Raw genomic sequence first — 15,694 nt, 5'->3', positions numbered from 1 at the left:
TCAATACGGCAATCCTTCTCTTTCATTATTAGATCTTAAATAATCAAATATAATGGTTCATTGGTCAATGTTGTCATTTCACTTCTGTTTGTCCACTTAACCAGTGAAATATTAATTCAAATGATTGGCTATATCAATAGGTTTTGTTATAAAAGACCCATCAACTTCAAAGAACGATGGAGATTAAATGATTTTCTGCCCATAGTATAAGTGTCACACCCTGACCATAGTTTGCTTTGTATGTTTCTATGTTTTGGTTGGTCAGGGTGTGATCTGAGTGGGCATTCTATGTTGGTTGTCTTGTTTGTCTATTTCTATGTCTGGCCTGATATGGTTCTCAATCAGAGGCAGGTGTTAGTCATTGTCTCTGATTGGGAACCATATTTAGGTAGCCTGGGTTTCACTGTGTGTTTGTGGGTGATTGTTCCTGTCTCTGTGTTTGCACCAGATAGGACTGTTTCGGTTTTCACATTTTCATTATTTTGGTAGTTTATTCATGTATAGTTTTTCCTTTATTAAAATAACATGAATCATCACAACGCTGCATTTTGGTCCGACTCTCTTTCAACTAAAGAGAACCGTTACAATAAGGTGCTCAAGTTTTCCCATTTATATTGTTTTGGTTATTATTATTATTTTTTCACAATTTTTCAATTGACAAAATGTCAACCAATCAGCTGAGCAGCCTGAATTTTTTTTGCCACTTTGCTCTTTTTTTCCTTCATCCTTTGATCCATGCAATTTTAAAATTCATCATCGATCCAGGGGGCTCTAACAGTTCTCAGTGAGTTTTTTTTTAGCAGCTGCATGTTTGTCAACATTTTTGTCAAGAATAATTTTACAAATACTTAAAGTGCTGCATTGTTGGTCTGAATAATGTGGGAGGGGCACATCTCCACATGGCAACAGGGTGGACATAGTGATTTTGGTGTTAGGGAATCTCCCTGCTGCTCTCTGGCTGCCACTTGCTGCATTGCAGGAGCTACACACCCTCTCATTGCCATCAAATCAGTAGTACCTGTGTGAATTATAATATGTTTAGTAGGTCTGTTTTAGGCTAGTGCTGTTTATTAATACTGGTATTTTAGTACCGTATTGTACTAAATACCTGTATTTATGCACGGACCGGTTTGGGTTTTTACTTGACCTTGTATAACAGTATTTCAATGTTTGATTTGTTAAATATGTTAAACCACTCCGCCGCATGTAAATGTCAGTTTTTATGCTACTTGACTCGTCTCTCTTCTTCCACACACAAGGAGAGCAGTTTTTCTGCTCGACCAGGAGTCACAACCACTTGCAATCTGCATGGTCAATTCTGAAGATGCAACAAGGTGTTGGTAACACGGATGCTGCTTTTCATTTTGCTTCTTCATATTTTTGCTTCCACAAGAGGTCTATAATTACACTATTAGTTTTTGTATCTTACTGTCTGCAAACAGCTAGTTTTTCTCAGTAAGTTGTGGCTAAAATAAATTGTGTTAGCCGTTAATGCTAACCGCTAGTAAGCTAGCTAAATGTACTTCGTCAGAGCAAACATACTCAGCAAAAAAAAGCAACATCCCTTTTTCAGGACCCTGTCTTTCAAAGATAATTTGTAAAAATCCAAATAACTTCACAGATCCTTATTGTAAAGGGTTTAAACACTGTTCCCACGGTCGTTAAGACACTTTATTTTATTTTACCTTTATTTAACTAGGCAAGCCAGTTAAGAACAAAATTCTTATTTTCAATGACGGCCTAGGAACAGTGGGTTAACTGCCTGTTCAGGGGCAGAACGACAGATTTGTACCTTGTCAGCTCGGGGGTTTGAACTTGCAACCTTCCGGTTACTAGTCCAACGCTCTAACCACTAGGCTACCCTGCCACCACACTAACAGCTTACAGACGGTAAGCAATTAAGGTCACAGTTATGAAAACTAAGGACACGAAAGAGGCCTTTCTACTGACTCTGAAAAACACCAAAAGAAAGATGCCCAGGGTCACTGCGCATCTGCGTGAACGTGCCTTAGGCATGCTGCAAGGAGGCATGAGGACTGCAGATGTGGCCAGGGCAATAAATTGCAATGTCTGTACTGAGACGCCTAAGACAGCGCTACAGGGAGACAGGACGGACAGCTGATCGCCCTCGCAGTGGCAGGCCATGTGTAACAACACCTGCACAGGATCGGTACATCCGAACAGCACACCTGCGGGACAGGTACAGGATGGCAACAACAACAACTGCCCGAGTTACACCAGGAACGAACAATCCCTCCATCAGTGCTCAGACTGTCCGCACTAGGCTAAGAGAGGCTGGACTGAGGGTTTGGAGGCCTTTTGTAAGGCAGGTCCTCACCAGACATCACCGGCAACAATGTCGCCTATGGGCACAAACCCACAGTCGCTGGACCAGACAGGACTGGCAAAAAGTGCTCTTTACTGACGAGTCACGGTTTTGTCTCACCAGGGGTGATCGTCAGCTTTGCGTTTATCGTCTAAGAAATTAGCGTTACACCGAGGCCTGTACTCTGGAGCGGGATCGATTTGGAGGTGGAGGGTCCGTCATGGTCTGGGGCGGTGTGTCAGAGCATCATCAGACTGAGCTTGCTGTCAGTGCAGGCAATCTCAACGCTATGCATTACAGGGAAGACATCCTCCTCCATGTGGTACCCTTCCTGCAGGCTCATCCTGACATGACCCTCCAGCATGACAATGCCACCAGCCATACTGCTCGTTCTGTACATAATTTCCTGCAAGACAGGGATGTCAGTGTTCTGCCATGGCCAGTGAAGAGCCCGGATCTCAATCCCATTGAGCACGTCTGGGACCTGTTGAATCGGAGGGTGAGGGCTAGGGCCATTTCCCCCCAGAAATGTCCAGAAACTTGCAGGTGCCTTGGTGGAAGAGTGGGGTAACATCTCACAGCAAGAACTGGCAAATCTGGTGCAGTCCATGAGGAGGAGACGCACTGCAGTACTAAATGCAGCTGGTGGCCACACCAGATACTAACTGTTACTTTTGATTTTGATCCCCCCCCTTTTGGTCAGGGACACATTATTCCATTTCTGTTAGTCACATGTCTGTGGAACTTGTTCAGTTTATTTCTCAGTTGTTGAATCTTATGTTCATACAAATATTTACACATGTTAAGTTTGCTGAAGATAAACGCAACTGACAGTGAGAGGACATTTTCTTTTTTTGCTGAGTTTAGCTAGCTAATACAGCCTGACACCAGTTCTGGTCTAGGCCTAGATCAGCATGTTGTTTGTGCAATGGTATATTCTAAATCAGAGAACAATTAGGTGAGCATTAATATTTTAGCTACATCAAAGCTAGCTAAATGAGAGGATAAAAAATGAGAGAAATATTGTGATATGATATTTTGGTCACATTGCTCAGTCCTACTTTAAGATACATGGTATATGTAATGTATAGGAAAATGTTTGTCGGGAAATGCCATAGCAGTCACTGCAGCAATAGGCTATGTCACTTATAAACGTGTGTGTGTGTGTGTGTGTGTGTGTGTGACTCAGATAGGGCTAGGCAGAGAAGGGCAGGGAATGTTCAACACCCACTGCTCTCCATGTTCTTTGTTCTGTATCAGGGTGTGGACATGGCATGTGCTGCTGAGGAATCACTGTAGTATGGATGTGTCACTGCGTGCATGTGGATGTGTCACAGCCAAGCTATTTTACTGTTATACATGTGGACACAGCAGCTCAAGGACTACCACTTGATGAAGCTGACTCACTATCATACACATCATCCCCTTAGCTCCATACAGACAGACAGTAACATGAGGTGAGTCCTAAGTCATGCATTGCTGTCAATGGGAGACTAATTATATGACTTGAAGGACAACTCCACCACTTATAACATTTGGGTTGTTATTATGAAGGATTTAGTGTCCTACACAGTTTGTGTAATTTTATGATTTCATGTCTATTACTGTTTAGTGATTTGCGAAACTGCAAATTGCTTCTCTGTTGCGTTTTCAAGTAGGATCCCTGTGATGACTAATACAAAAAAATACAGCGGTCTATATTTTTTTTATTTGACCTTTTATTTAACTAGGCAATTAAGAACAAATTCTTATTTTCAATGATGGCCTAGGAACAGTGGGTTAACTGCCTGTTCAGGGGCAGAACAACAGATTTGTACCTTGTCAGCTCGGGGATTTGAACTTGCAACCTTCTGGTTGCTAGTCCAACACTCGAACCACTAGGCTACCCTGCCGCCTGTAGATGGTTTTTATCATATTGGAACTCCGTGCTACATGCATAGCATTTGTTAAGTATTCAGTCCCCTTTTTCCTAATTGTGTTACGTTAGCAGAGTATTCTTAAATGGATTCTATAGTTTTTTTCCCTCATCAATCTACACACAATTCCCCATAATGCCAAAGCAAAACCAGGTTTTAGAAATGTGTGCAAATGTATAAAAAAAATAATCTAAAACTGATTTCACATTTGCATAAGTATTCAGACCCTTTACTCAGTACTTTGTTGAAGCACATTTGGCAGCGATTACTGCCTCACCCAAAAAGAGTTATGACACTAAAAGCTTGGCACACCTGTATTTGGGGAGTTTCTCACATTCTTCTCTGCAGATCCTCTCAAGCTCTGTCAGGTTGGATGGGGAGCATCGCTGCACAGCTATTTTCAGGTCTCTCCAGAAACGTTTGATTGGGTTCAAGTTGGGTTGGGCCACTCAGAGACTTGTCCCAAAGCCACTCCTGCATTGTCTTGGCTGTGTGCTATGGGTTGTTGTCCTGTTGGAAGTTGAACCTTCGCCCCAGCCTGAGGTTCAGAGCGCTCTGGAGCAGGTTTTCATCAAGGATCTCCCTGTACTTCGCTCTGTTCATCTTTCCCTCAATCCTGACTAGTCTCCCAGTCCATGCCGCTGAAAAACATCCCCACAGCGTGATGCTGCCACCATCGTGCTTCACCGTAGGGATGGTGCCAGGTTTCCTCCAGACGTGACACTTCGCATTCAGGCCAAAGAGTTCAATCTTGGTTTCATCAGACCAGAGAATCTTGGTCTGAGAGTCTTCAGGTGCCTTTTGGCAAACTCCAAGCAGTCTTTTACTGATGAGCGGCTTCCGTCTGGCCACTCTACAATAAAGGCCTGATTGGTGGAGTGCTGCAGAGATGGTTGTCCTTCTGGAATGTTCTCCCATCTCCACAGAGGAACACGAGCTTTATCAGAGAGACCGTCAGGTTCTTGGTCAGCTCCCAAGGCCCTTCTCCCCCGATTGCTCAATGTTGGCCGGGCAGCCAGCTTGAGGAAGAGTCTAGGTGGTTCCAAACTTCTTCCATTTAAGAATGATCAAGGCCACTGTGGTCTTAGGGACCTTCAATGCTGCAGAAATATTTTGTTACCCTTCCCCAGATCTTTGCTTTAACACAATCCTGTCTCGGAGCTCTACGGACAATTCCTTTGCCCTCATAGCTTGTTTTTTGCTCTGACATGACCTGTCAACTGTGGGACCTTATATAGACCGGTGTGTGCCTTTCCAAATCATGTCCAATCAATAGAATTTACCACAGGTGGACTCCAATCAAGTTGTAGAAACATCTCAAGGATGATCAATGGAAACAGAGTCTCAAAGCAAAGGGTCTGAATTAGAGGTCGACCGATTATGATTTTTCAACGCCGATGCCGATTATTGGAGGACAAAAAAAGCAGATACCGATTTTAAATCTGACAATTTTTTCAATTTAACATTTTTATATATACACTTTTGTAATAATGACAATTGCAACAGTACTGAATTAACATTTATTTTAACTTAATATAATACATTATGGGCTTTTGGATGGGTGTTCTTAAGGTGATTCCACAGGTTGGTGGTATTTTATGATTTAGCCGTTGCTGACCCCATGCTTACATCTTTATCACAAATAAGACCTTGCTTTCCCTGGTGCCAATTCCATGTAACAGTCCCACACTGGTGCTGTGCTTTTCTCTGCCATCTGTAAAACACACACACAGCTCTGAAGTGACAATGATACCGAAGAGTCTGCTTTGGAGACAAATACTCTCAAGTTACCTGTTTTTAAGTTCCCTGTGATGAATGTTGAAAACAAAAACTGTACTTTCTATATGCAGGAAATCCTATTTTAATAATGGACATGGTAAGAATTGATTACCAAAGTGCGAGTCATAATTCCCATGACACCTTCTAGCAAAATCTGAAAAGCGGTTTCTTCATTCATTTATTCCATAGGATGTTTTTAGATTCACTTAAAATAAGGTCTGTGTTTCATGTAGGCTTACACCACCTTGCCAATTTTATAACTGTGTAGATATCCATTGGACAAGGTAACTCTGATCAATATTGGCTAAATATAAGCGAATAATATTTTTTTTTGTAGAGTGGATTTATGAAAATATGTTGATAAACGTTACCTTATCCTAGTGAGATTTACATGGGTATCAAAACGCCGAGGCGGTTTAAGCCTGCACGAAACACAGACCTTATTGGAAGTTGATCAAGACATTCTCTATGAAAGACATGAACGGTAAAATAACGAAAGAACCCCTTTCAAGTTCAGCCGCAAGTTATTACAGGAATTATAACGCGTCGACTATTTCTCGCTAAACCACATACCTTTGACTATTACGAGCCTGCTGCTGCCTACCACCCCTCAGTCAGACTGCTCTATCAAATCATAGACTTAACTATAATAAACACACAGAAATACGAGCCTTAGTTTCCGGATCACCCCTGAAAACAAAACGTTTATTCCGTTCTGTATTTTGGGTGGCATCCATGAACGGGTGGCATCCATGAATCTAAATATTCCTGTTACATTGCACAACTTTCAATGTTATGTCATAATTATGTAAAATTCTGGCAAATTAGTTCGCAATGAGCCAGGCTGCCCAAACTGTTGCATATACCCTGACTTTGCGTGCAATGAACGCAAGTGACACAATTTCACCTGGTTAATATTGCCTGCTAACCTGGATTTCTTTTAGCTAAATATGCAGGTTTAAAAACACATACAGTGGGGCAAAAAAGTATTTAGTCAGCCACCAATTGTGCATGTTCTCCCACTTAAAAAGATGAGAGGCCTGTAATTTTCATCATAGGTTGCATCCAAAGAACACCATACCTACTGTGAATACTTATTTTCCACCATAATTTGCAAATAAATACATTAAAAATCATTTTTTTCTCATTTTGTCTGTCATAGTTGAAGTGTACCTATGATGAAAATTACAGGCCTCAACTTTTTAAATGGGAGAACTTGCACAATTTGGTGGCTGACTAAAAACTATTTTTCCCCACTGTGTAAGGCTTCAGTGATTTTTTTTAAAAAATTTTTGCAATTCATTCTTGTCATTGGCAGCAGAGAACTGGAAGGAAAGGCAGCCAAACGGGGTGTTTGCTTTGGGGATGACCAGTGAAATATACCTGCTGGAGTGCATGCTACAGGTGGGTGTTGATGTGGTGACCAGTGAGCTGAGATAAGGCGGGGCTTTACCTAGCAAAGACTTGTAGATGACCTGGAGCCAGTGGTTTTGGCAACAAACATGTAGTGAGGGCCAGCCAACGAGAGTATACAGGTCGCAGTGGTGGGTGACAAAACCGTTGGCACTGTGATGGACTACATCCAATTTGCTGAGTGTTGGAGGCTATTTTGTAAATTACATCGCTGATGTCAAGGATTGGTAGGATAGTCAGTTTTACGAGGGTATGTTCTGCAGCATGAGTGAAGGAGGCTTTGTTGTGAAATAGGAGGCTGATTCTAGATTTCATTTTGGATTGGAGATGCTTAATGTAAGTCTGGAAGGAGAGTTTACAGTCTAACCAGACACCTAGATATTTGTAGTTGTCCACATATTCTAAATCGGAACCGTCCAGAGTAGTGATGCTAGTCGGGCGGATGGGTGCGGGCAGCGATTGGATGGTGTATCAATACACCCAGTCACTACAAAGATACAGGCACCCTTACTAACTCCGTTGGCGGAGAGGAAGGACACCACCGAAGCATTTCAGCCATGAGGCCAATGGTGTCTTTTAAAACAGTTAGAGTTTAATGGCTGTGATAGGTGATTGCAATAAGGCACTTATAAGTAGTTCTGCAAAAAAATGTGGAGTGTAACAAAACAAAAAAAATCCCCAAATACAAAGCAATTTGTTTGTGGCGAATCCAATACAACACATCACTGAGTACCACTCTTCATATTTTTAAGAATGGTGGTGGCTGCATCATGTTATGTGTATGCTTGTCATCGGCAAGGACTAAGGAGTTTTTTAAGATGAATAGAAAAGGAGTAGAGCTAAGCAAAGGCAAAGTCCTAGAGGAAAACCTGGTTGTCTAATCGTTTTCAACAGACACTGGGAAACAAATTCACCTTTCAATAGGACAATAACCTAAAACACAATGCCAAATATACACTGCAATTGCTTACCAGATGACATTGAATGTTCCTGAGTGGCCTAGTTACAGTTTGGACTTAAATCTAGTTGTAAATCTATTGTGAGACTTGAAAATGGCTGTCTAGCAATGATTAAAAAAACTACTTGACAGAGCTTGGCAAATGTTTTGAAGAATAATGGGCAAATATAGTAAAACCCAGGTGTGCAAAGTTCTTACCCTTACCCAGAAAGACGCACAGCTCTAATCACTGCCAAAGGTGATTCTGGCATGTATTGACTCAGTGGTGTGAATACTTATGTGAATGAGATATTTTAGTGTTTTTGTTCCCATTCATAAAAAATATAGAAAAATGTTCTTCCACTTTAACGTTCAAGTATTTTGTGTAGATCGTTGACAAAAAAAATTACTTTGTAACACAACAAAATGTGAAAAGTAAAGGGGTGTGAATACTTTGAAAGCACTATATATACAGCCCCTCATGAGTAAAACGTTTCCCATAAGAAAACCAAATGAATAGTGTTGCACGGTATACTGAAACTTTTGTACTTTTTCAATACCAGAACTTGAAACGGTTCGGTAAACAGAATTTGTTACTTTCAGTAATTCTATCAAATGTGTCTGAGTCTTCTACTGATTTGAGAGGATCAAGTCTGTCTATCAGTGCAGCGGATGTCCCCTTTTATAGAGCGAGCGCACCGTGCCTGCTACTCTTACTCAATGCTAGCTCTAGCCTGTCCTGAGCAACTGCTGCACTCACTGGGGTGTGTGTGCTGCAACATGTTAGCTCCCTCCTAATGCTGCACAGAAGTTAACACACTTCGACACATGCGACACATCATGTAGAAATGTTGCAACTGTTAATTACTGTTCTCAAAACAATGTCCATTACAGGCTAGAACACTTTACAATGCAAAATAAAGGTAGCTTCCAGCTTTGCAGGATAAATTTCCTGGCTAGCTCACAGCTGAAGCTAACATCAATTCACTACCCTAGTACTTTGTCATAAAATGCAAACAATAATACAAAATATCCTTATTTCAAAGCTGAGTGTCACCAAAAACCATAGTCATTGCCAAAACTTGATTAATTCACTTCGTCTCCCTCGCATCAGTCACATCTCTCTGTCCGGGTGTGTGAATGACATCATTAGGGCTGAGACAGCGTGCACTTTTCTAAAAGAGATTGCTTCTTCTATTCAAATGTTGCTGATCAGTACAATAAAATAAGTCTCAAATGGAAGGGAAACATATTTGTTTTTCATCTGTAGCACCATGAAATCAGCCAAAACAAGCTCCATATACCTCAATGCATGCACACATTCCTATTGAATACGCATTCACCTCTATTGTGAATTGGCCTAGGCTACATCTTGATTTACCCAGTTTATCAATAGAGACTTAACGGTTATAATTTACTTTAAATGTTATGTTGTTATGTAGATTGGTTAGAACAAAGACAAATTGGTTGTATCTCAGAAAAATTGACATCAAACCTTTAAAATGTAATGATATATTGATCTCAAAAGATCTGTCTGGATCAAGTGCCATTTTGACTGTGACTTTGGCTAATACGCCTTTTTTTTGCTGTGGTAACCGAGTATCGTGATACTAAGACTGGTATCGAAGTCAAATGATGCGCTGCATCATTCGTGGGGGACGACGTGTACTGTTGCCTTGCTGTAGATTTGCCCTAACTATGCTGTGTTACATGCGGCAGGAAGGGAGGGCTACTGCATTGATACGGAGTACTGCAAAATTACCGAGGCTACAACAATCATGATGTTCGAAAATAAAACACCTTTGTGTACAGCGCCTCTCCAGGTTCCAAGGACCACTTCACACAATATTACATTTACTAATGGTTTATTTAAATGTCTGGTTCAAAGTAGCATGCAATCGAAATAAGAGGAATGTAGTGTTGAATTATTGATGTAACGTCATTACTGTGATAACAGGAATGTTATGTTATATCAGTAATATTATACATGTGACATGAATGTTATAATTACCAAGGTGTGTGTGTGTGTGTGTGCGCTCTTTGACACTGCGCAGCTCGTCGTATGACGTGAAGTCGGGGCTGAAGATAGCGGTGAAGAAGCTGTCGAGGCCGTTCCAGTCCGTCATCCACGCTAAGAGGACCTACAGAGAACTACGACTCCTCAAACACATGAAACACGAGAACGTGAGTTAACCCCGTCCCCACACACACCTCCCGGAGCATGTGAGTTAACCTTTCCTTGACCTTTTTACTGATCGATCAGTCCAACTTTGCAGAAGTTACCGGATTTTTCACAAGTCCCAGTTTGAGCCTAGAGGATTCCCTCGCTGCTTATTCAAGTTCCAATAATCCTGTGTGTGTGTGCACGCGCCCATGCATGTGTGTGTTACCGCCATCTGCCTCCACTCTGGGGAAAGCTGACCTGACCTCGAGTGAGAGTTACTGACTGTGGTGCTGTATCTGTGTGCTATGAAAGGCTATTGATTGCCATCTCTTAATCTAAAGAGCAGATGGAGTAGACATGTCTGTTTTTGTGTGCGCTCACGAGTGCGTGTGAAGGGAGTCGAGTGGACGAAGTATGTGTTTTTATATGATCCTCCGGCTCCTGTGGTAAGTGTACTGGAGCTTCTCTCTGAAGGGATCAACAGGTCAGTGTCACATCCATAGAATGACATTCACTTGAACAGGCAAAAGGCCTCTGGCCCTTTGGACCGTGACATTCAATGTCAAGTCAAATTGTATTGGTCACATTCACGTATTTAGCAGATGTTATTGCGGGTGTAGCGAAATGCTTGTGTTCCTAGCTCCAACAGTGCAGTAGTATCTAACAAGTCACAACAATACACACACATATAAGAGTAAAAGAATGGAATTAAGAAATGTATAAATATTAGGACAAGCAATGTCGGCGTGGCATTGACTAAATACAGTAGAATAGATTACAGTAGATACTGCTTTACTCATCTCATATGTATGTAAAAAGTATTAAAGTGCTTAGTGTTCCATTATTTAAAATGGCCAGTTTATGTATATAGTGCAACAGCCTCTAAGGTGCAGGGTTGTGTAGCCAGGTGGTAGCCGGCTAGTATGGCTATTTAACATTATGGCCCTGAGATAGAAGCTGTTTTTAAGTCTCTCGGTCCCTGCTTTGATGCACCTTTACTGACCTTGCCTTCTGGATGATAGCGGGGTGAACAGGCGGTGGTTTAGGACCTTGATGATCGGCCTTCCTGTGACATCGGGTGCTGGATGACCTGAAGGGCAGGCAGTGTGTCCCTGGTGATGCATTGGGCAGACCGTACCCCCCTCTGGAGAGCCCTGCGGTTGCGGCCGGTGCAGTTGCCGTACAGGCGGTGATATTGCCTGACAGGATGCTCTCAATTTGGCATTGGTGTAAGTTTCTGAGGGTCATAGGTGCCAAGCTGAATTTCTGCAGCCTTCTGAGGTTGAAGAGGTACTTTTGCGCTGCCTTCGCCACATTGTCTGTGTGGGTGGACCATTTCAGATTGTCAGTGATGTGTACGCCGAGGAACTTGAAGCTTTCCACCTTCTCTACTGCGGACCCGTCGATGTGGACAGGAGCGTTCTCCCTCTGCTGTTTCCTGAAGTCCATGATCAGCTCCTTAGTTTTGTTGACGTTGAGAGAGAGTTTATTTTCCTGGCCCCACTCTGCCAGGGCCCTCACTTCCTCCCTGTAGGCTGTCTCGTCATTATTGGTAATCACTACTACTGTTGTGTCGTCTGCAAACTTGATGATTGAGTTTGAGGCGTGCGTGGCCAACCAGTCATGGGTGAACAGGGAAAACAGAAGGGGGCTGAGCACGCACCCTTGTGGGGCCCCTGTGTTAAGGATCAGCGAAGTGGAAGGGTTGTTTCCTACCTTCACCACCTGGGGGAGGCCCGTCAGGAAGTCCAGGACCCAGTTGCACAGGGTGAGGTTCAGACCCAGGGCCCTGAGCTTAATGATGAGCTTGTAGGGTACTAGGGTATTGAATGTTGAGCATTAGTCAATGAACAGCATTCTGACGTAGGTATTCCTCTTGTCCAGATGGTATAGGGCAATGTGCAGTGCGATGGCTATTGTATCGTCTGTGGATCTATTGGGGCGGAAAGCAAATTGAAGTGGGTGTCGGGTAAGGTAGAGGTGATGTGATCTTTAACTAGCCTCTCAAAGCGCTTCATGATGACAGCAGTGAGTGCTACGGAGTACCTTGACTTAAGTGGAAATGTTAGAATATTCTAGTCGTTCTAATTCTATTTCACTCTCACGGTGGTATGGTGCTGCAAACCCCAACACTTCACCTTTACAACCCCTGGTTACATCCAATATTATGCCTGTTATGCTTGTGGTGTGAAGGGAGGTTAACTCTGCATAAACCAGTGGTGTAAACAACACTGGAGCAAATTTCTTCCTTCAGGGGTGTGGGGTTTCACTGAATGATTCGGTGGTGGTGAAGCTGAACACACTAGGTCAACTGCTGTGTTTCATGGTCAAGTTGAAGATGATAGGGGGTTTGACCCAGAGTCCAACTTAAGAGTCTCCATGCTGCTGCACCGTAAGCAAATACCACCAAACTGTGGTTGTGTGTGGCAAATGGCAATAAATTCATATTTATCAGACAAGGCTGACTGTGGTGATTGTGCACAAGGTCTTTTTTTCGAAAACTAAATGTTATCCCTCTGACTTTAGGTAACGCTCAGGCAACAGCAGAATCCACCTGCCACAGGGAGTGTGTGGGTTTGAGTTGTTTAAACTTCTCTTTTGAGTTCAGGTAACAATTAGCGCTTAGCAGCAGGTAAGGGAACAGTAGAGTAGATACACGTGTCAGTTTGATCACAGCTCTTGAGTCTTGACCCACTTATTCTCTGAGTGAATTTCCCCACTGTTGCCTGGTTACACTGCAGGCTATGTTTTTTTGGAAAGCCTGAGTCAGCCAATCACTTTTTGTTTTGGCTCGAGTCCACCAATCGCAGAGGGCTCTGCCCTGCGTGGACGGTGTCGAGTCGTGTTGTTATGACACCCACCCACATCAGTCAGTTTCTCTAGAGGGGGGCACACTGGGTCTGGCACCGATGTCCGCTTCCTCCCTCGGTCCGCTCTCCTCAACTCCTCTCTAGCCACCCACACAGTGCCTGCATGCTAGCTCTTCTTTCTCTCTCCTTTTCCCTCTCATTCCCTTGTTCTCTCTCCCTCTGGCTCTCTCTTTCTGTTTATTGTATTCTGCATGATTTCCTATAAGGAGTTCAGTCATCACTTTCTCCTGTGTTAACAGCAACACACACACACACACACACACACACTATGAGTGCATTAGCCTGTCACTGTGTACTGTCTGTCCTGTGTTGAGAGCAGAACAGTGGTTTAGGCTCTGTTCCAAAGCTTTAGAACGACCTGCCATGATTGCGTCCAAAAATCCCTAAACTTTGTTTGATGAAACGTGATGTTTGTTGTCAAAGCGACCTTTATCTGATGGTTATTAAAACAGTGAAAGACCATGTCAAGGACGACGGGCGGTAGCACAGTCTCACACTAAGAAGGCTCTACTTTTCTTTGCACAAAGACAAATGCATAAACCATTCTCCTCTGTTTGTGCACTCTGCACATTGCCTCAATCCCCCTGAGGGATTTTAGCAGTTGGAAGAAGACCACATGTTGTGGTGTTTGTTATTGTTTTGTCTGTAGTGTGAGCTTTTTCTGTAGTATGAGTTATGTTTGCAATGTGAGTTGTCTGTTGTATTTAGAATGTTGTCTAACCTTTGACCTCCTCTTTCTGTCAGGTGATCGGCCTGTTGGATGTGTTTACGCCCGCTACCAGCCTAGAGGAGTTCAACGATGTGTGAGTAACATCTTTCTTGTTCTCTCTCTTGCTCGCCATTTCTAAACCCCTTGCTCTGGCATTTCAAATAGCTGTTGTATAAGAGTTTAAGTTGCTTAGCAGAACACATGCAAATGTATATGTTATAGGGATGGGGGGGGGGGGGATCGATACAGTAGGCTTGGGCGGTTGCAGATTTTAATATTGTTGTACTGTCCTCCTCTCATACCGGAATTTGTGGTATTACCAGCATAGCACACAAGTGGGCACTAAAAACACAGTAAAAACCCATTGGGCCTCCGTTACCAGATTGCTAACAAACTTGGCACAAACTAATAACAAAATCACATAGACGCTGTTAGCTAAATGCTAACGAGCGAAAACTAACAAACAAATTGCAAAGACGGGCAAATCCAGCTCCATAAAGTTATACAAGCATAGCTACACGCGAAAGTGAACGAGATAAATTGTGCAAATGAACAAAGTTGTGACGCATGCTTTTTCTGAAGGAAGTGCAGCATGTGTACATGGAGAAGAACTGAGGCGCGGGGGGGAAAACGCTAGTAGGAAACACACAGGGGAAAAATAACTCATCCAGAACTCTTTGTCTTCTGGCAGGAAGCCGTTCTAAGATATCTGATGGCAAACATTTAGTTGTGAATTCAGTACAAGTGTAACTTTATCACCTCGTGTGCGCCACACAGAGAGACTCTCCAATAGATTTCGAACGCTATGGACTCAGCAGCTCACTTTCTCCCGTTGTGCTATTTACAAACAAGCACAGTGACTGGCTCAACTGTTTTGGGGATCCACAGTAAGCTTAATCATTTAAAATAATGTGACTGGTGAAATGAAGAACGCAATCTGTTTTTATCTCCTTAAGGTATTGCACAAGTTGACTGCAAGGTATTAACTTAAGTAGCTACAAATATTCAAATATATTGGAAAACTTTGGACTGTATTGAAAAACCATTCCGTGGCTTTTCCCAAATACCCCGCTATACGGTTTATACAGTATACCACCCAAGCTAACAGTAGAGTATTGCGATATTATTTTTGATGATTTTATGTCGGTACTGTGGGCTCCATTTTAACAAACTTAACGCAATGGTACATGTAAGCGCACGTGGTAGTGCCATAGGTTCGGGGGTGTGTCAAATATTTTTGCTATTTTCACAACCGGAATTATGGGAACAGATGCTGGCGGTGTGCAAGTGCTGGGTTTTGATGAATACAAAGTTGTAGATTTGTCGAGGCTTGACCACCTCACTGGCCAATCAGAACGTGCTCTGTAGCTAAATATTTGGTTGCTTCAAGTTGTGTATTTACAGTATTTTATGAATTGCGTTGTCAACTCCAATTCGAATGTTAGTCCATTGTAGCCTAATTTGTTAAATAACCTACAGAATCAAAAATAACCAAATGTTTGTAAGCCTATCCCATCTTTGCTAAATCCACATTCAATATGGAAATATATTGTTAAACAGCATTTGCTGTGATCTAGAGG

General features: G+C 42.5%; 1 protein-coding gene across 3 annotated transcripts in view; it reads left to right on the top strand.

The window, feature by feature from the left end:
- The window catches only part of LOC109890804 (mitogen-activated protein kinase 14A-like), a 47,715-nt gene that overhangs the window by 11,028 nt on the left and 20,993 nt on the right, over window positions 1–15,694 (top strand). For all 3 annotated transcript variants that reach the window (XM_031824728.1, XM_031824727.1, XM_020482841.2), the window contains 2 exons: window positions 10,426–10,555; window positions 14,150–14,208. In XM_031824728.1, the coding sequence (XP_031680588.1) occupies window positions 10,426–10,555; window positions 14,150–14,208 (189 nt within the window). The remainder of the gene's footprint in view (window positions 1–10,425; window positions 10,556–14,149; window positions 14,209–15,694) is intronic.

Source organism: Oncorhynchus kisutch, linkage group LG5 (genome assembly GCF_002021735.2).
Source record: "Oncorhynchus kisutch isolate 150728-3 linkage group LG5, Okis_V2, whole genome shotgun sequence".
NCBI lineage: Eukaryota > Metazoa > Chordata > Actinopteri > Salmoniformes > Salmonidae > Oncorhynchus > Oncorhynchus kisutch.
The sequence above is the reverse complement of the archived record's forward strand: the minus strand, read 5'-3'. Positions and strand labels throughout refer to the sequence as shown.